The sequence below is a fragment of the Semicossyphus pulcher genome, unplaced genomic scaffold (assembly GCF_022749685.1).
Source record: "Semicossyphus pulcher isolate SPU_LCO1_2020_fin unplaced genomic scaffold, fSemPul1.0.p SCAF_9, whole genome shotgun sequence".
Lineage (NCBI taxonomy): Eukaryota > Metazoa > Chordata > Actinopteri > Labriformes > Labridae > Semicossyphus > Semicossyphus pulcher.
In genome coordinates this window covers 13,972,827-13,993,497 of record NW_027211770.1, presented here as the reverse complement: position 1 = coordinate 13,993,497, position 20,671 = coordinate 13,972,827, and the positions used below count along the sequence as shown (strand labels likewise).

The 20,671-nt window shown below is 42.2% G+C and overlaps 2 protein-coding genes across 5 annotated transcripts in view; both read left to right on the top strand.

Moving 5' to 3' along the window:
- Window positions 1-15,930, top strand: part of LOC138583936 (protein MTSS 1-like) — a 44,012-nt gene extending 28,082 nt beyond the window's left edge. Inside the window, exons 5-16 of one of the 4 annotated variants that reach the window (XM_069656005.1) lie at window positions 297-388; window positions 645-719; window positions 2,425-2,436; window positions 6,236-6,393; window positions 6,582-6,689; window positions 6,850-6,947; window positions 8,531-8,660; window positions 10,559-10,804; window positions 10,992-11,204; window positions 11,709-11,868; window positions 11,989-12,246; window positions 12,347-15,930. In XM_069656005.1, the coding sequence (XP_069512106.1) occupies window positions 297-388; window positions 645-719; window positions 2,425-2,436; window positions 6,236-6,393; window positions 6,582-6,689; window positions 6,850-6,947; window positions 8,531-8,660; window positions 10,559-10,804; window positions 10,992-11,204; window positions 11,709-11,868; window positions 11,989-12,246; window positions 12,347-12,894 (2,098 nt within the window). In that variant the 3' untranslated portion in view covers window positions 12,895-15,930. Of the gene's footprint in view, window positions 1-296; window positions 389-644; window positions 720-2,424; window positions 2,437-6,235; window positions 6,394-6,581; window positions 6,690-6,849; window positions 6,948-8,395; window positions 8,661-10,558; window positions 10,805-10,991; window positions 11,205-11,708; window positions 11,869-11,988; window positions 12,247-12,346 lie in introns of all 4 variants that reach the window. The other 3 variants (XM_069656003.1, XM_069656006.1, XM_069656004.1) reach the window with 3 other exon arrangements.
- Window positions 15,931-16,957: 1,027 nt separating this feature from the next.
- Window positions 16,958-20,671, top strand: part of LOC138584805 (transmembrane protein 65-like) — a 45,914-nt gene continuing 42,200 nt past the window's right edge. Inside the window, exons 1-2 of the mRNA XM_069657118.1 lie at window positions 16,958-17,148; window positions 17,433-17,773. Of these exons, the coding sequence (XP_069513219.1) occupies window positions 17,467-17,773 (307 nt within the window). The 5' untranslated portion in view covers window positions 16,958-17,148; window positions 17,433-17,466. The remainder of the gene's footprint in view (window positions 17,149-17,432; window positions 17,774-20,671) is intronic.

Below are 20,671 nucleotides of genomic sequence, written 5' to 3'. Positions count from 1 at the left end.
TCAGGTGACAGTTATACTGACAAACCCTGCAGAGCAGGTCTGTAAAACAAAATTGAAATGAAACAGTCAAGTTGGTGCCTCATAATTTGAATGCTCTTCATTTTTTGTCTTATGTCTTATTAGATTGTTCAGCCATACATATAATTGGCCAATAAAATGTCTTCTATAACTAATGTAACCATGAGCATTAAAAGGTAGTGACAGTTTTTAAAAGGTTAACCTTGAATACTATTTATTATTTGTTTACACAATCAGACTGACCTCAGATTAAAGTAAGTATTCTGCTGTTTTTACAGGGGCTTCCTGGAGGGTCTCATCAATCCTCTCCAAGAGCAGATGGAGGACTGGAAAAGAGGAGTGAACACTTTGGACAAGGACCATGCCAAAGGTAGGATAAACAAATGTAATCACACCGATTTCTTTGACGTCAGGATACATCTTCAATATGTAAAGAAATGCAAGTGACAATTTTATCCAGTTAAGTTATTTTGTCATCTTACAAGTAACCAACTTATTATGACTATACGTATGGGCTGTTATCAGCATGGTTCTTCTTTTATCTGACATAATAATACCAAGGGTGTGAAAATCTATAAGACCAAGTTTTCACACAGTAATGAACTTTTCACCTCCATCTAAACCAGAGTATAAAAGAGCCCGGCAGGAAATAAAGAAGAAGTCCTCGGACACCCTGAAGCTTCAGAAGAAAGCAAAGAAAGGTAAAAATCAACACAATTCTCTCACTTGTACTAACTCTCTATTTCTTAATCTTATACCTTCAGACCAGAACAATTAAAGAGTTTGGAAACCATATTAACGTCACATAACACAATAAACACTAGCTTCCTATCTTGACTGTGCAGAGATGAAAACTAGCTTAGTGTAGACATCAGGCATTTAATGACCTGGAGCACTGTCTGCTGAGCCAGTGAGAGATATCCATCTCAAGTGTCTTTCAGAGAATTTAAGATTCAATTCTTGGAAAGAAAACAAGTAAAACGCTTTTGTAGTTTCTATCTCCTTAGCAGCTTAATCAGGAAGCATGAAACTTGAGTCTTATCCCCCCCCAAACACACATACACACAAAAACATTAGTTTGATATGCAGTAAGTGCTTTTCCCAGAGATGCTCTGTATCTGCCATTACTTGTCAGACCTACCTGTGAGTAAGCTGTGGTTTTCTTTTTATTGGCCTCTATGATAATCTATTAGTCATCTGTGTTTTGGTTGCTACATCAGGAAAGAAGAAAGCACTAACTCACTGGCGAATCGTTTTAAATACTATAATTAGTTTTACTTGAACAAGATGTACCTGGGCTTTGGTAGTAATTCAGTTTATGTGAGTTAATGCTGTAATAGACTGAAAATCTCTATCTGCAAGAAGTCAACATTAAAGAGTTACAGAGAAATCTGATTATTGAAATCATCAAAGTGTTTAAACAACTTGTAAAATAAGATAGCATCTTTTTATTTCAAATGAGAAAATGTCCAAATAGTTTAAACAAGCTTTTCATTAGGCAGCAGGGATGTGTATAGAAGAAGTGTGTCATACTGAGATTAGACTTGTGCAGATCTAGTGAGGATAAACATTACCTTACTTGGTAAACACTCTCTGAGAGAAGGGCCTTTTTCCTACTGCACTTCTCTTGGCTCAGGTTGTACTTACGCATTCACCTACCCAGAGAAAAAATAACACAAACATAAAAGGCATTAGATGAAAATGCTTCCAGTAGTTTTTGGGATGTTGACAGTTTCAGGTTTGAATTAGCGGATATCTTACATTCCTGAAGTAAACTTTGGCTTATAGCCTGTGTAACTCATTGGCATTTAACTTACACAGTACATGTTATCTTTATTAATACTGCTACATATAGGTCATTCACCTACAGCTGCCTGAGTTATTTGGCTGCACTAGAATTGTTAGAATTGTCAGTCATGATAATGTCAGCTTTAAAAACCAATCCTGCTCATGTTTTGTATTTGTCTTTTAATGGACAATGTGACAGTTACTGTAGCTGATGTTTAATGCAGCTGCCAAAGTGTTAACAGAATTAAAGCATCATGGTCTTTGACTTCCAGAGACATTTCATCACTTTAAAAGAGGCATTTCTGCAAAGCTGACATTGTTATTTGTATGCTTAGCCTGCTTCTATTTGTACTACATAAGGCATATGTAAAAGGATATCTGTATCAGTATTGTGTGATACTGGGTGTAAAACACATGATAATGGTAGTTCCTTGAGAAGCAGATGCATTGTTTTGGCTTTTCTTTACTATGCTTAACAAGCATCTACACACACTAGACTGCACCTTTAGGTGATGGGTTAGTAATAAGTACGGGCAGTCTTTCAGTTAACTTGGATCTCTTTCCTCTCCCTGTCCCCATGTGGTTCCGATACATCCTTCTCCTTATGCTGCACTGCAGCTGATAATCTGGGTAAGTCAGCCTGTGGAATAGAAACACTGTCCAAGTTGTTGCTTGAGCTGTAATGTCTATCAAAGCATCTTGGTTGCACTGAGAGGAATCCTTTGTAGATTGTGGCAACTGTGTGTAGTCTATAGTTATAGTGGAAACTATAGGTTTTTACTTATAGGGGTAAACAAATCTATTTGCTTTTTTATTGTGTCTCTCATTCACTGTCTGTAGTTCTGTGTTAGAGGCTGCATGTTCATAAGCACGTGAAGTAATGAAGTGTTTTTGACAAAACTATAAAAGGTAATGATTCAGCATTTAACTTAGCATTTATAGACATTTAGATTTATAAGATGTCAAGTGCTCCTCACCATAGTTGACCTACAGAAACCAGTGTAACATCATTTTATGGTATCTTGTGAAATACAGCAAGATATTTGAAGAAGCTAACACTTCACACCTTCGCCCACGTGGAGGAAATAAAAGGTTGTTGTGCTCCTTGTATCCTATAAACTGGAAATTAATTTAATGTTGTTTAGTAGCCATCTGTCTTCCCCCACTCTAGGGACTTCCCGTGTGATGTGGGCGAAAAAAAACCTACCTATCTTTACAGCACTGAATCTGGTTCGCCCAAAATGTCATGTCAACATTTAGATAGAGTTTAGGAGTAGGCTACCAGTTTTAGTCATGTTACTCTAAGGAAGTACAGTCTATAAACACACACAGAAATGACACCCTGTCAGCTTGTGTAGGCGAGTATAACTGATGTTGATGTGTCTCGTGAGGGTGTTTTTCTGACCTGAGACCCTAGCCAGGCTAAGAAACAGCCTGTGACTGCAACCTAATGTAATCATTGGTCATGTGAAAGCGGGGGGTTAATCTCATTTCTGTGTTTGTGCACATGCATCTACATGTGTGCAGGACCCCCTCCAGATTAGTCTTGGCTTTGTTGTGGAGTTATCGGCAAATTGAGTTTGGTACAAACAGCTGTAGAATATCAGTAACCTTGCTGACAATTTGGGTTCTTTATTTTTTAGTCCAAAACTTTCAGATAAATAATACACACACAGCATCTTCACCATATCATCCCTTAGTCTTTATGAGAATGAGACAGCTGGATACTAATTTAGTCAGTGTAAATCAAAAAAGTCCCTCTGCAGTGTGTGTCACAATCTGTAATAGTCTTTCATCAAACACAGAAACAGCTTGGGAAATATGTTTCAGGGTGGATTTGTTTACTATGCAGTCAGTGACCACTGAACTTCCGTGAACCTCAGTGTTTGTCTGTGGTTGAAGAGGAGGAGGAAGTAGCAATCAGGGCCTTGTCATTCACATAGTTGCACAAGTCATGGCACAGAGGATGGGAATGTGGACGAACCGAGGAACAACCCAGAGAAGAGAGAAAGTTGTAACATAATAGAATCTTAAGTTGAGCACTAACAACCGCTCTCCTGATTACAAGTGGACATCTCTTCCCAGGATGTCTTGACAAGCACAGGCGTTTCCCTCTGTGGTTGTGAAACACTCTCTTCCCCGCTAATTACATCATTTATCAATGTTAATATCTGTATCAAAGCTCATGGAGTAATAAAAAAGCCCTATTACTCATTAAAGGAGAAAGGCATGAAATCTTCTTGATGGGACCACCTCTAACAGAAGTACATGTAGAACTAATGTGACGCTTATTATGACGATGTTAAACTCGAGATTCTCATAGACACTACCAAAACAGCAACAAAGAAAGTATTTGGCTTCTCATCCGTCTAAGACAAAGTGCCTCAACTTACTGTAGCGTCTTTCCAAAACCACTGCGGTCAGAATGCAGTATCCCTCGTTTAACAGCATGCCAAGGAGACGCCGCAGCATCTCTGGCTCTGGGAATGGGAAAAGCTACTTTTCTACTGTGGGGCCAACTAAGGCTTAGAGGTTTAAGTGTTTTTGTTTAACTTAAAACGGAGTTTAGAAGATGTGGATGTGATGTGACATGAATATTTCTATTTCGATTACAACAAATTTACTCAGCATCTTTCTTTCAGCAGGTGTTGAGCAATTTGTTAGAAGAGGCACTTGATACTCTTATAACTCTTGATTAGAAACTTTATTTGAAATGTCATCCCAGCTTACAAATAATTTACTCTGCAGCAAGATTGAAAGAGTCATTTTGCTGTAAGGGATATGAATAACACAGAAATTGGTCCCGCAATGGAAACCAGACTAATGAGTGAGGCCTGTCTAGCCGTCTCAGGCTCAGTCATACAGCATCCACTAAACCTTGTTCAGTGTAATTGAATCTTGTCTGGTCAAAACGTGGCCTTAGGATCTATATGAGGCTGAAAATGTATACTCCAATTTCCAGTCTACCGTCCATTTACTCATCATTATGGTCTCCATAGTGTAATATAGGAGGAACTGCCATAAACAGACGAATAACTCACATTCCTCTCAGTGTTACAGACACCAAACCAGGCTTGGTTAATGGATTCCTTATATATGGAAACGTTTGTACTTTCTTGTCCTCACATTGAGAACATTATCATAGAGTACATTTTTGACAACTTCACCCAATATCAACATTAACACTACACTTCATTGATAAAAAAACATTCAGTGAGTGCATTATGACAGGAAGAGTTTCCATTATGTGCTTTTCCATTCAAAGCAGCCATTGTTTATTGTCTTTTTAATTGTTGTCTAGACAACCAGTGGAAAGATAAAGCAGTGGAAATAGAGCTTCCCACATGATTTATAATGTATAGATTGTACTGACATACTAGAGAGGAAAGATCTGATGATTTGTCTTCAACATAATACACACTTCCTGTGAAGCTAATTTGCCTGTGTAACTCTATCAGTGCTTCCATACTACTGATTTGCATTATATAGACCCTCACATCAAATGTCAATGAAGACACCGTATCTTAGCCCAGACACAAGAGCAGACAGACAGACCACAGAGTTGCTCACTGTGGGTTTGACCTTGATGTACTAAAGTCAAGATTGTGTCTGTGTACATGTTTGCGTGTAAGTGCAGTTTGAGTGGTTAGATAATGCCTTTGAGGCCCACTACGAGTCCACTTGGGCAGTCGGCAGCCTTCCTGCCTCCATAGAAAACTCAAGAGGGCTTCAGTTGGCTTCAGGGTATCCTCTCCATCACACACACATACACACACAAATGCATAAAGCCACGCACACACCTATACAAGTGCTGAATAAGAGGGTAACCTTGGTATTCTCTTGGATTTTCATCTGCATATTCAAACGCATTTCCGCAGCACAAGGAGCAGATGGTCTCGCACATTTGTCTTTCATGAAGGCACACACACACACAAACACACACACACACACATGCAAATTCTCAGTGCAGTGACACAAAGTCAGTGGAGAAAACTGTTCTTACTCTGATTATCTCTGCACAGTATATTAAAGTTTCAAATACAAGCAACAGATTAACCTAAAGTAGATAACCTTCTGTCCAACTCCAAACAAGAGGCAAGAAACACTTCCATGACAAGAGAGGCTCTTCATGTCGAGGCGATAGCCAAAACTTAGTATGGACATTCAAATGCTAGCATTGAAGATAGCAACATGCACAGTGAGAAGATAACATTCAGGGCAGCAGCAGTAAGTCCAAGAGATGTGTTGAAAACCGAAACGCTTTCATTGTTTCACGATCATTCTCTTTGTGCATATTCATGCATGAACTAGTAGCCTACCTTTTGCAGTAGTAAATAAACCAGTCATGTCTTTCCTTGCAGCTTTAAATGTATCTGTAATAACATATATATTCTTTTCTTGTGTTTGTTTTTTGTATTGTATTTTCAAGGTCGAGGTGATATCCAGCCCCAGTTGGACAGCGCTATGCAGGATGTCAGTGATAAATACATTCTGCTGGAAGAGACAGAGAAACAGGCCCTGAGGAAGGCTCTCATAGAGGACAGGCAGAGATTCTGCTGTTTCGTAGCCATGCTGCGGCCTGTAGTGGTGAGTACAGCGGGGGAGAAAAGAGAGATATTGTCTTGAGACAGTCTCACCCCCAGACCACTGCTAAAGAGCTTTTTAATACTGCTGTCGGTATCTACAAAGGACTCTTATACCCTTATGTAAACTCGTGTATGAGAAGTTATTCTACCACCAAAAATCTTTTCTACATCCGCCTTTTATTCTTCTAGGATGAGGAGATTTCTATGTTGGGAGAGGTCACTCACCTCCAGGCCATCTCTGACGACCTCAAAGCCCTGACCTCCGACCCACACAAGCTGCCCCCTGCCAGTGAACAGGTGAGGAAAATATCAACGATGACAGCCTATGAACAATTAGCTTAAACTGAAACATCTAACCTGAGGTCAGGGTCTTTGGATTGAAAATAGCACGGTTTACGGCCTTTTCATCTTCACAGGTGCAGCTCAAAAGTATGACTAATGTTTTCCTCCCTCTCAGGTGATAATGGACCTGAAGGGCTCAGACTACGGTTGGTCATATCAAACGCCGCCCTCATCCCCCAGCACCACCATGTCGAGGAAGTCCAGCATGTGCAGGTAGGTGCCTGTGGCAATCATAGCACTCATGGCAACAAAGAAGTTGTTTTTTAAGTACACATTTATCTACTGCACCAAAACATTCATGTGTTTTCAAATGACATCAAATAAATTACTACAGTTAATTGTTCAGTCATTTCCATTAACTGAGGAATGAGGGGATGAGACGCCTTTACACAGTCAAGTTAGAGGTTACATCATAGCATGCCATGTGTACACAAAGGAACTATTGGAATCCAAGAACCTCTGAATGACTATGAATCTTCTTAGGAGACAGCTTTGTTTGGCAACAAGGACATGGAGGGAAAGCTCTGTGTTGCCCAATCTATGTCTGCCACCCAGTGGTCAATTTAGGTTTGAGTAGTCTTCATTTCTTTGTATCTGCCTCATCTCCTCTGTGATAGTTGTCAGGTCACCTCACTATAGTTACAGTCGACATTCTTTGTCAAATAAATGGCACAAGGACATTTTGATACATTCTTTGGTGATAACAGTTGCAGCTGTTCAGACCATGCCTTCCACATTCTGTCCTCACTGCTTTTTCTGTGCCTCCCAATGATTTCTCCTGATCGGTTCTGGTTTAAAGAAAGAAATGCTATGCCTGGGATTATTCTGGCTTTGCATTTGTTATTTTAAAGTCTTGTAACATCATATTTGGGGTTAATGGTTTGATCAAAGGCTTAATTTCCTTTCCAGTCTGCGCAAACACAGACGCAGGGTTTCGCTGCAAGAGCTAACGTTTGCTTATTATGTCTTCATTCGCTTATGAAATTCCTGAATCATTATGTGACAGCTGCTTTTATGATTTTAATACTTTGAAATTGTATATTCCACAAATGTCAAAGTTCCTAGACCTTAAACTGTATAGTTTAGCCTTTCAAGTTTCTACATGATTTGATGCATATTTTAAATGTTTTTCTCTACCATGTATTTCTCATGGGACAGAGTTTGCCATATAACACTTTTAAATCCTCTCAGATGTTGCTTTCAAGTGTCAGTTCACACAATAATTAGATCTCAGTAATTACTCCACAGTAATTAGTTCATGCTGTTTTGGTTTGCAAGAGTAATCTGCGTTAATATTCTCAAAGAGCTGCGTGAAAGGCATGAAATCTTGTGATTTCCTGCCTGTAATTATTGTCATTATGATATCACGCCTCCTCTGTTGGTTTGTTTTGTTGTTTTGACTGGATCGGCCTCAGTCACTGCCTGCTGCATCTTGGTGTGCTGTGTTAATTGTTTCCCACCCTGTCTCCTCCACATTCCCCCCAATCCTCTGCTTTCATCTCCTCTCTTTTATTCCTTTTATCCCTTTCTTATCCAACCTTCCTTCTTCAATCCATGTCTTTGGGTGCACTTTGATCTCCCCCCCCATCCCCGCCTGTCACTGCCAAACTTTCCCTTCCTCTGGTCCTCCCCTCATCTCTAACCCCTTCCCCCCTTCACAGTAGTCTGAACAGCGTTAACAGTAGTGACTCCAGGGGATCCAGTGGCTCCCACTCTCATTCTCCTTCCTCCTCTTCTTCCTCCTCTTCCTCACACCACCTCTTCCACCACCATCACCCCCGCCATCGGTACCGCAGCTCCACGCTTCCACAGCAGACACCGGCTCGCCTCTCTAGCATCTCCTCCCACGACTCTGGCTTCATTTCTTCATCGCAGGACCAATACACGTCGTCCAAATCATCCTCGCCTATGCCAGCTGAGACAAAGGTAAGAAAAACACTCGGTTACCCACACTTAACCATAATTTTAGCTTTAGGTACGTACAAGGCTATAAAACTACATATGCTGTATGATTTACAGGTCATTGTAGTCAGAGACAGAGAGAAAACCCCAAATCAGCAATCCACAAAACTCTTTTCTCACACATCTCCCCAGCCACTATGAGCGGCTGTAGCTGGCAGCAGGAGCATATGCAATCATGGTGAAGTCATTTCACTGCTATTATTGTAGCATAAATGTACAGGAAATTAGTCTGCCTCCATTCTAGCCCAGGGCAAAACAGGTCAGCCCCATCCTGCTATTACAGAGTCGACCGCTGTGACAGACTGCGGTTTGGTTAAACTTGCAGGGGCCTGGGCCTGCTGTGTGATGTATTTTCATTAATGTATCGCAGCAAAATGAGCTATTACAGTGTCAACAGTGTGTTTTCCACTCACTAAGCGCATGTCTCTATCAGCAGGTCTCAGTCCGTCCCTTTAATCTCACCCTCTGAGTCAGAGTTCCAGATAATTATCAATATGATAGTCACGGGGGTTGTCTGCGTGGGGTTTCTGTGGGTTGAGATCAACCGTGAGAGCGGCTGGCGGCACTAGCTGACGTTCTGTAGCAACGCCAGCGACCAGAGTTCCCCCCGTCCAGAACGCAGTGGGATAGTTAGACTCCCAAGTTTTTATGATGCAGTGAGGGTGGTTTGGCAAGTCCACACATGATCCATTTACAGTACGGCCCCAGGAATCAGCCCTCTCATTGCCTCATTTGCAGTGTAGTTACTGGAGTTGATATTTGAAGATTTTAATGGCTAAACAGGACTTGCTGTGGCTTACACGGTAACTCAGGCCCAAGGCAGGTCCAAGGCAGGGTCAGGGTTTACACTTAATATGCATATCTTTCATTTCCACTCATTTTTAATACCCTACAGGATGATTCCAAGTAGCTGACCCTAACCTCTAATCTCCTCTCATGCACAAAGTTAATTTCCCTATAAAGGCATGCATTAAGTATTCTATTATTAACCAGGCCTATAACTGCTAATAGAGCCCTTTAAATATTGTGCAAAACACACGTTTGTGAGGAGACCTTCAACATCCTAAGTGAGCTTTTCCTGTGCACTCTTTTAACGATGCTCAACACTGCTGATGTCCAAGCAATTAATGCCGCTATGACTCCCAGTGCACCGTCTCTGCAGCCTTTATAGTCACTTGGCTGTACTCCTCACTAACTGCTGAGAACTGTGGAAAAGTTGCAGCTGCTCTTCTAACAAACTTCTCTCTCTCGTCTACCTGCTGACATGTCTGTCTTTGCTTTTCTGCCCCTCTGCACATGTCTGTCTGAATTTCCGCCCCCCTCCCTTCGCTTTCCTCTTCTCTGTCCCTCTGCTCTCATCTCACCGCCCTGCTCGCTGCTGCCCTCGCTGTTCCAGCTTTGTCCCAGTTCCAGGTCCTCTGAGGTGTCAGAGACTGGGCAGCTTCACAGTGACTGCAGCTCCCCCTCTTCTCTCGTAGCTGCTACTGCACCACAGCACGCTACTGACAAGGTGAAACACACTTAACCCCTTTTTCACATCAATGTCAGTGTTGTACCAGCATTACACGCACCACAGCTTCACCTACCAAACCTAACTCTTGGCTGTGCGCTGCGTCGACTCTAGTTCATTACAGAAATGTCAAAGAAACCTCCACGCTCCCGACATGTACATCAGATTGCCCAGTTTTCATTCAGCTCTTGTTTGTGTTTCCTTTGTTCTGTCATCAATATGAATTCCTGATCATGTTTTTGTTCCTTTGAATTATCCCCTCAGTGATGTGGTCTGTTTTGTTTATCATTTCAATAATTTATCCCATTTTGTGTTTGTTCTATGTTTGTGTTATCGTCCCACACACGTCCAGCTGTCAAATGGTTTTGACCATCACAGTCCGGCTCACTCCCCTTACCTGCAAACCAATGGGGGGAGTTTGGGCTCAGGGTCGGGCACCGCCTTCCCCTTCTTCCCTCCTTCCTCCCCATCCTCCACCTCCACCTCCTGCCCCACCCGCTCATGGTCACGTCCCGCCTCAGCCTTACTGCCAGACTACCCTCACTACTGCACCATGGGCTCCTCCATGGTGCCTTCATCACGAGTCCCCAGCTGGAAGGTTTGTTCATCACCCGGTGTTACTCCCATCCTCCTTGTTCAACATGCAAGCCATGTTCAATTTTAACTGCTGTTGATGAATGAATAGAAGCTTTTTTTTCAGTTGATGACGGGGAAAGATTTCTTGGTGCTCATCAAGTTAACATCAGAGAAATGTGAAATATACACTGACATGTATCTCTTTACAGGACTGGGCTAAGCCGGGCCCCTATGACCAACCCATGGTCAACACACTGAGGAGGAAGAAAGACAAGGAGGCCCCAGCTGTAGTGGACAGTAATGGAAGTGTGAGTAATGGTAGCACCCCGGGGTTGATGTCGACCTCAGCACCAGCTCCAGCCACGCTTCAGATGTCTGCACCAGGGGAGGAGAAGAACAGGAGCGTGCTTGCAGCGCTAAAGGTCTGTTTTAGCTTCCATGTCATACTGTTTGTTTTCTGCAACAGCTTTTACAATAAGCTCATTAACTATTAGCTTAACTCTTCTCCCAGTTATAAACATAGCCTGCCTTTTTTTAAGCAGCATTTGTGCTTTAATACGTCAGTAGTTTTCTGTGGCTATGGGCCAATTGCCACAAAAAGAAGAATTTTCAGGCGATTGAATTACCTCCTGACCTTGCAAATACTGCACGAAACACATGAACTTAGGTCAGTGTACATTTAATGCCATCTGTGTTGCTTAAGTTTAAGGCGAACTCGCATTGAACTCCCAGCAGGCCGACGTTTTTGAAATCATGGCATTTAGACCACATGAATGAGCCTCTGACCACTAATGTTCCCATTTAGTGACTTTAATGAGTTGTGTAATGATTGTAATGAGTTAAATAAGTTGTACCTAGCTGTGTCCAGACAGTCAGACTCTCAGACCCCATTACTGAATGTTTTTGTCGTTCGATGATTGCTGCAGGCTGCAGATATCGAAGCCCACGAGGAACTGGCTCTGGCTTTATCCAGAGGTCTGGAGCTGGACACCCAGAGGTCCAGCAGAGACTCCATCCAGTGCTCCAGTGGCTACAGCACGCAGACAAACACACCATGCTGCTCGGAAGACACAATACCTTCACAAGGTAACACGCTCTCTCTAGAATAAACACTACCCACCTTCTTGTCTCTGGTCCTCCAGTGTTTTAACATAAAATATCTGATTGTGTTGGTACGTTGTTAAACCCTCTCTTGTTTCTCTCTAGTATCAGACTATGACTATTTCTCCATGGCCGGGGATCAGGAGCCTGAGCCGCAACAGTTGGACTTTGACAAGTCATCCACAATCCCCAGAAACAGTGACATCAGTCAGTCGTACAGACTCATGTTCCAGAGCAAACGACCGGCCTCCACAGCCGGGCTGCCCAGCACGCAGACTCCTTATCCTGGACAGGGGGCGTACCCTGCAGGGCCCTATCCCTCCACACCCATCCACACTGGGGCTTACCCTCCTACACCTACAGGTACAGACTGCACTGATAGAGGGACAATTGTTCTCCCCAATATTTGCATTTTTTTCCTTTTTTATTGATTTCTTTATTTGTTTGTGTCATATTATTGCAGGCCCGAGCTCAGGTCAGGGATTTTATTCTGGATCCAGCTCCCATAATGCCCCAGGCTCTTATTCTTCAGGCCACGGCCCGGTTATCGTCACCCCAGGGACTGCCACAATCCGCCGCACTCCCTCCTCAAAACCCTCCGCCCGCCGCTCCGGCTCACTCGTGGGCACAGGCCCAATCCCAATTCGTACGCCAGTCATCCCAGTGAAAATCCCCACGGTGCCTGACATGCCAGGAGCAGTTAACGGGAGCAGGAGTGCAGAGGAGACAGGAGGTGGAGGAGGCAGAGGAGACGAAAGCCCAGATTCTCCAACGTTTGCAGGAGGCGGGGATGCCGGCACGCTGCCTGTGATGTCCTGGAGTGGTCAGGCTACGACCAATCCTCCCAGCGTACCCCAGTCTAACCAGCAGCACCTGCAGGGTGAGACAGGAGAGGGAGGAGGAGAGGAGGGAGGTGAAGTGTTAGAGGGCAACATGCTGGTGGCCATCCGCAAGGGGGTCAAGCTCAAGAGAACCCTCACTAACGACCGCTCTGCACCGCGTATCCCATGATGACATGACACGAGAGACATGTCATGTCATAGAGGTGATGCTCTCACTCTGTTGTGTTTTTAAATGAGGCCAAAGGCTTAAGAGAGAAGTGTGATGTACAGAATCAAAAGGCTTCTTATGCTAGTATGAGAAATTACAAACACCTGTTCTGCACGGAGCATTTCTCATCCAGTATATTTTCACCTGCAGAGGCCAACTTAAATGATTCAGAGAAGAAAAATACACGTTCAGGTTTGAGTTTGCATCTGAAGGGGATCAAACACCCAAATAAATAGCAGCAATAGTTGTAATTGTACGAGCCCTTAGAAGTACAAGGCCTAAGCACTAAAACCTTATTGCAAATCCGAGCCCACAGCTGTGTGACGATAAACAAGAGCATGTTTTTAGTTCGTAAATAACCAGAAGGACAAAGCAGCATTACACCAGAGGACAGGAAATATGTACATGACACACAGGTATCCAGTATTCTTCCTGAAGCAGAGGGTTGGACAATTCGCTTCCCTTTCTTCAGTGTAAATAAACACTGTGTATTATATGTAAACAGTCATTGTTTAGGGAGTGTGCTGTACCATCGTGGGACAAATAAGCATTCCAACTGCCAAGTGAATTGGCGGAAGGAGCGCAATACGATGTGCGAGTACCACACAGCATCGAGAGAACAAAAATCAGGTGCACTAGAAAGTAACAGCTCCACCGGCCGAGCTTTCCATTGCACCATTCGGCTTCCCCTGAACCTCATGGACTGCTCACCTCGAGGGACGCCCCGATGACTGTGAGAGGACGCTGTGTTGTCAAAGCTGTCTCACTACTTAAATATGTGAGGTGTCTGCAGGGGTATGACAAATCACAAAGCTAATGACCTGACTTTGGGTTAAAGTTGAAGTTGTAGGAGGCGACAGTGAGACTAAAGCGTCACATTGGTTGATGCGGTGACATTAAGAGACACTTGTCCTGTCCTGTTTTAGTTGTTTTAGTCTTTACATGATGTAAATAGATTTGCATGTCTCTGAGGAGTGTGTTGGTGCTTCTCGCTCTCTGTGTCTTTGCTGTATATCTCTCTGCTCCTCCACAGTGCCACAATCATTAAGCTTCTTTAAACAGGATTTCATAGAACTGTCAAACTCTGTTGCCAAAAGTTGTGATTTGGTTTTATTTTCATATTGTTCCCAGTATGGATTTCATTTATTCTGCAATATCTACAGGCTGAGCTTTGTAGAACTCCTCAGTGGTATGTGTTTATATATTATCCCTTACATTTTAGCCATTTTTTTGTAGCATTTATTAGCGCTAACGCAACCTGCAGTGCATTAATTGCTCCTATTATTACTAATAAATGTCAAAGTACAGATGTGCCATATCAAATCTCAACATTGAATTTATGAATATTACTGGACATTTTATTGTTAATTGAAAACATATTTGGATGTTTTGAACATTGTAAAGCTATACATTTAATGCCATGCCATTTTTCTTGCAGTAAGGTTGAACTCTTAGTTGTCTCTGAAATGCATGAAGCTTGCATGCTCACATTCTTTTGATTAATTAGATTATACATCTGTCAACTCCATTCAAATCGATAATATAATTTAAGAACTACATCACCATAGGTACATTTTAGAGTATTCTGTTTTATTCTGCACAATCAGGCTTTTAGAGATAAAACTGCTTCTGCTCAGAGTGCAGCGTTAAAACTAAAGTGTTCAATATCCCTGATACTGTTCTTTGATTTCTGTACAGGAACTGTGAGACAACTTTATACGTTATATAGCTGTAAAAGTTCGTCAAGAAACTCACACGTTTTTAATTTATTTCCTTTGTCTTTTACTCCCTCTTTTGTCAACTTATCTCTATTTTTGTACTTGTGTAAAATATCAGAGTAATAGAGCTGTTTCATTTGCATGTACGGTTAAATGTCCATGGCTGTCCTGCTACACTTCATTATGTCCCTTATTTCACACAAACAACAATTCATAAACTGCATTTTAATAATTAAGTATAATTAAGTTTGTTCATCTAACATCCAGGTAATAGTTAAGTTACATAACAAAGAGGTTTGCATCAGTATTATGGGTTCACATTTGGTGAAAAATGGTATTGAAGTCCAGTTTGGTTTCACTTCAGTCATCACAGTGCATTTTCTTCCTGAGTCCTCGTTTGATCACTGGTGTAAATTAACACTTTTCTGTTTCACACATTCTCTGCTGTGATTTTTGCTGGAACAGACGACAATCTTTCTACTGTTCCCTGAGGGAGATTCAATTTCAAATGTTTGTACCTCAGTAATTTTGAGCTGATTTCAGCTCAAATGTTATTGAACACTTAATCTGGTATCTGGCATATTATGAGATTTGAACAAATGGCAAGCTGCCCACATTGTCTGGCCTTTCTGGCCTTATCTGACCTGAGTTTCCCAAATACATTTTAGCATGAAAATCCAGTTATTTCCTACAACTTAACAGGCTTCTTATATGTAATTGAAAGGCTCAGTAAATGGCAGCAAAAGAAGGGGTGACTTCATCTCTTTGCCTGCATTACACCCAGACTTTGAACAGGGGTGTGCACTACAAACCAACTGCAAACAAAATACATCTGTACTCTTTAATTTTACAGCATTAAGATAATATCACTGCGTAGATGTTTTGTGAAAACTCAGCATACAGTTTTTGATATTATTGGTGATGTTAATATTTTCTTTCTGTTTGCCGTCCACATGTCTAAAACTTGTATTATAAACCTGTAATTTCCATATTTAAATAGTTAGCATAAATATATATTATATCAGAGTTGCCAAATGTCAGTATATCCTATGAATAAGAAGTTTATAGTCTGTGAGGGTTTAAAAGTAAAGTTAAACCTGGTTTCTAGTTTAGTTTTTCCCCTATAAAAGACTTTAGATTTTCCCCTGGAGGAGAGTTGACCTCTCTGTCCGTCCCTGTACAGCTCAACAGCCTTTGATGCAGTTTGTTTCAGCCAGTAACAGATTGTTATTTTTTGTGTAATGACAGCTTTAGCAATATAATAAAAAATATAAATTTTGCTTTTGCTCAGTGACTTCTTGAATGTGCAACCTCTGTGCCTTTAGGAGTATGTAATATTTAACCCAGAACACTGCCCTGATACTTCCTGTCAGGCCTCACACGTCTTTAACCAGTCAGTTTTCATCTCACATTTATTACTGAACTGTAGTTAAATAGTTAACAAATACTCACACAAGTCAAGGATTAGTGGGTTTGAAAAAACACAGGTCACACACAGGTTGAAATGTAACTGAACAGTAGAGCCGTCACTGCCTTTGGTGAGGGTGTAAACAGATGTTGTTTTGATTTTGGCCACCAGAGGGCGCTCTTGTCTGAGCGTCCTCTGACACTCTAACCTGGTTTATAGCTTCTTCTTGGATGAATGCATCACTCATCTCGTCCTGGGAGGCCTGAAAACACTCGTCTAATCAATAAAAGTACAACCACAACAATAAATCTGCCACTCTCACACGGAGAGCCTACGACTAAAATAGAAACTGCGTGAATTACATTAGAAATCAAACAGAAGCCTTTTCCTTTTTTGCCTGAAGTCCAGGCTTCCTCTTTCAAACAAATAACTTCCACATGGTGTCATATTTTCTTTGGGTGTGGACCTACTGTAGTCAGGCTGAATAGCTCAAATGCCCCACGTGTGTATCAGCAGAGGGAGAGATGGGAACACACCCTTCAGACAAAAACACTGAGACAGAGAAGTATTAATCTGTAAATAGTCTAATCTCAGCACAGTAATGATCAATTACAGAGTAACACATACATTAGGTTACATACATTCATTTCTCACGAGTATACAGACCCAATAAACTTCTCACTAACTTAAAATTTGCAGCATCAAATTCGGCGTTTTTCAGGCGTATAACACATGAATACTCTTCCATTGTGCCTGCCTGTGCTCCGGCTGTACGTACGTGTGGCGGTGCCGTCAGAGTTACGCACGGAGGAAAGCAGCGCTCCTATTGGAAAGTATTTTCGGGGCTGCTGTGCCCTCCCATCCGCCTCACAAACCATCCTGTCAAACAGAGGTTACACCAGCAGGGATTACGCTAGCAAAAATGTGAATTTGTACAAATCCTACAGTCAGTTAGGTGTTTGAGGGTGCGCGCGAGGATCTACTACATCTCTCAGCGGGTGAATAGGAGCCGTGTGCACACGAGCAGCTGCTGTGTTTTAAAGGTTTCCTGTGGAGGTTGTTGGACGGGACAGCGGAGCATCGACTGAGGTACGTCCGATAAGACAAGTTACAGTTTGTTTTTTGGACATATTTTCATACTTAATGTTACGCAATACGTTGCTCGAATCATTTTGTTCTTAAATAATGTGTATTTGTGGCTGTCAGGCCCGTTTTTGCCCTCAAATAACCCCGTCTGCCTCCAGATGGATGATGTGTGGGATGTTTTCATGCCACCGTTGCAGCGATTACTTCAAATTATTACATAAAGCAGCATGCCATGTGTTTAAGTGCTAACTAGGCCTGTTATTTTCTCCAACACTGTCCTCCTTCAGGTCCCCGGCTCATCGCTTTACCTCCATCCCAGAGATGCTGCCCTGCCTGCGGAGAACGCTGCGGCCCGCCCTCTCTCTGAGAGCCGGGGCTGGGTTGGCCACAGCCGGACTGAGCAACCACCAAACCCCCGCTGTAGCGTCCCCGGCCCGGTTCTCCTTAGAGCCGCCCCTCTCCATGCTGATGCAGCGGTGTCACCTGGGCACACACCCGCTGAAGGAGCCAGTGGAGCCCCTCAACTCGCCCCGGGGAGCCAAGGAGTTTATTTATACCCTTCATCCGTCTGAACGCACCTGTCTGCTGCGAGAGCTGCACAGGTTCGAGTCCATAGCGATAGCTCAAGGTAGGTGATATACTACAGATTGCATTTTACAGTTTAGCCAAGTCTTTAAAATGTTCGGACATAATTTATCCACTATAAACAAAAATCTAGATCAGATGTTAATGAAGTGAAGTCCTTGTTGAAATAATTTGTAACTGATGTTTTTTTCATCATCATCATCATCATCTTCATCATGAGGCCATAGTTGGATCTTTTTTTCCTCTCTGTATCACTATTTGATGACAAGCACCCTAGTTAGCTTTGACATAAGCTGCAACACTGGAACACAAGCTCCTTTTCACTCCTAAAGAGTTATGGAAATGTACGATAGTTAATATTGGAGGACTGGTTAACGCTTGTTTGTTCCAATAAAACATGCGATACTTAAATGGAAATGAAGGGCTAATTCCCAGAGTGCTGTTCTGCAGCTGACCCTGACCTCTGACTTCTGACCTCCCTGTGAGCAGAGACAAGAGAATCTACTGTGCAGGGATCAATAATAACGTAACCACTGCAGCACTCATTACTCAGTATTTCAGTGGGGAGAATACTACAGTATGTAAATGTTGCTTGCCTTGTTGTGGCTTTCGATGAATAGTACGGACGCTAGATGGTTAAATGTGGTATCAGATTGTTGCGAGATGTGTGTGTATCTGTTGGTGCAGGATGCTCGATTAGTGTTGTCACATCGAGGGGGATGCAGGTTTCCTTCTCGCCTTTACTTCCATAGACATGTCAGACAGGTGATGCTTGTTGCTGTGAGTTTTTCGTGCTGATGACTGACTGTTTAGTCCTGTAGTGGCCTGATGATGTGTCATTACTGCAGCTAAGCCAATATTTATGTCTGAAATTGCTATATCAAATAAGGCAAAACATTCTGCACACCAATATTATTTTTATAGTCCAGCAGTTGTTATTCTTGTAGGAACAAAACTTGTAACATTTCCTCCCTCATTCTGCCACTCCTGACCTCTGCAGTTCTTACCAAATGCTTTTAGCCTGCGGTACAGTTTTTGATTCTTCCTAGTACAGCATGTTATGGTAAGAGGCGGCTGCTGTAGTTGGCTTTTCTGTCAACCGTATGAGTGCAGAGATGGGGTGTTAGTCTTGTTTCTTGAAACATAAGAATAAGAGTACAAGAGCAGGACGAGGAGCACGGTTGATGTCCCCCAGATGGAGAGAAAAAAGAAGGAAGTGGGTCGATCAATACCGAGACAGACGAGAGGTAGAGGGAGGGGAGGAGGAGAGACATGAGTGATGATGAAGACGCTTTACAGTACGTGTCGTTCTCTGTGGGAGAAGCAGCTCTGAGCTCCTGTCGCCCTCTTTATTTTCCCTCAGCAGCACAGGCTTAACTTAAAAATTGATCTTATAATGTTTTTCCATCCCTGTGGAAATTGTTAGATATTGCATTTAAATAAAAAAAAACCTGAAGCCTTTGAATAATAAGTGTGTGGAGGAGAGACTTTTATTGATAAAAAATATCAGGTCCATCATCCTGAGCCCTAGATTAGTGGATTAAGGATGAATTGCTTTATTCCTGCAGCAATGTTTTCAGTGGACTCTTGTTTACTTGAGTGTCTCATGATGGATTCTGATCTTATGGCACAACCTGCAGGCGCGCTTCAAATACTTCGCTAGACTTTGAAGTCAAAACAATCCTTTTAAATCTCTAAGTTCCTTCTAAAAGTACACTGCGCATCTAAACCAGTGGTTCTCAACTGGTCTTGCCTCAGGACCCACCACCACCTCCTTGACGAGAAATCGCGACCCAAATTTCAGATTCTTTCAACCACTCAAATGTATTTAATCAAAAATGGTGTAGTTTGAACCTGAGACCAAACGAAACATCACAGTGTGTCAACAACACAAAACACGACTGTATAATAGTCAACCAAAATGGTGGTAGTGCATAAGGGGAAAATATTCACTCTACTCATTATGCTAAAACAGCAACATAAATGCAACTACTGTCGAGCTCATCACGTTTCAGGAATGTAACTGTAGCTGGGATTACCAAATCAGTGGATACATGGAGCGTTACTAAACTACACTACTCCTGCCTGCATGTCAAAGGAAACCTATGTCCTTCAAAACAAAGCGCAGCATGGACTTTCTGCCACACACTTCCCACTGAAAACAGCTCCGCAACCCACTTTTGTGTCCCGACCCACCAGTTGAGAACCACGGATCTAAACCATATGGTCCCAGCCCGAATGCATGCGTCAGTACTGTACCATAGCAACGCCATGTACACATCACAGTCCCAGCCTGTAGTTGTTTAAATTTTTAATGAAACGTTGAACAGAGTGCTGTTTGATTTGTTTATTTATGTGTTCCCTTTAGAAACAGGAAGCTAGGGAGGGACTTTTTGATATTGATTGGCATATGGAGCAGCGATTGAGAGAACACAAACATGGCGACGACCCAAAACCGCAAGCTTGTTCATAGTTTCTGTGCGGTTTGGGGAATGGACATAAATATTACAGGAAGTGTTTTTGCAGCTATGTGTTTTTCATGAGATGACAAACTCTAAAATCTCATTAAGATCGGCCGGATACTGACTTATAGGTGAAATAAACATCTATATTGATGTAATGGGATCTTAATATAAACATGCCTCTGACGTTTGGAAGTTTGTTTAGTTTAAAATGTAAGTTCTATTAAAATGTAATTATCGACATTGTCAGTTGAGGTATTTCGTGAGGAAAAACACAAACACATGTTGCATTATTTATCATGGGCATCGTATTTCACTCTGTATAGGATCCTGCATCACAAACAGACAGTAAATAACTGTGGGAGGGAAGCATGCTGCTGTTGCCTCAGTATGTGGTGGGATGGTATTGATCCGTAGCAGTCTATCGCCTCTCTCCATGTACGCTGAAACAGGCCAGTTATACTGCTGCGAATTGATAA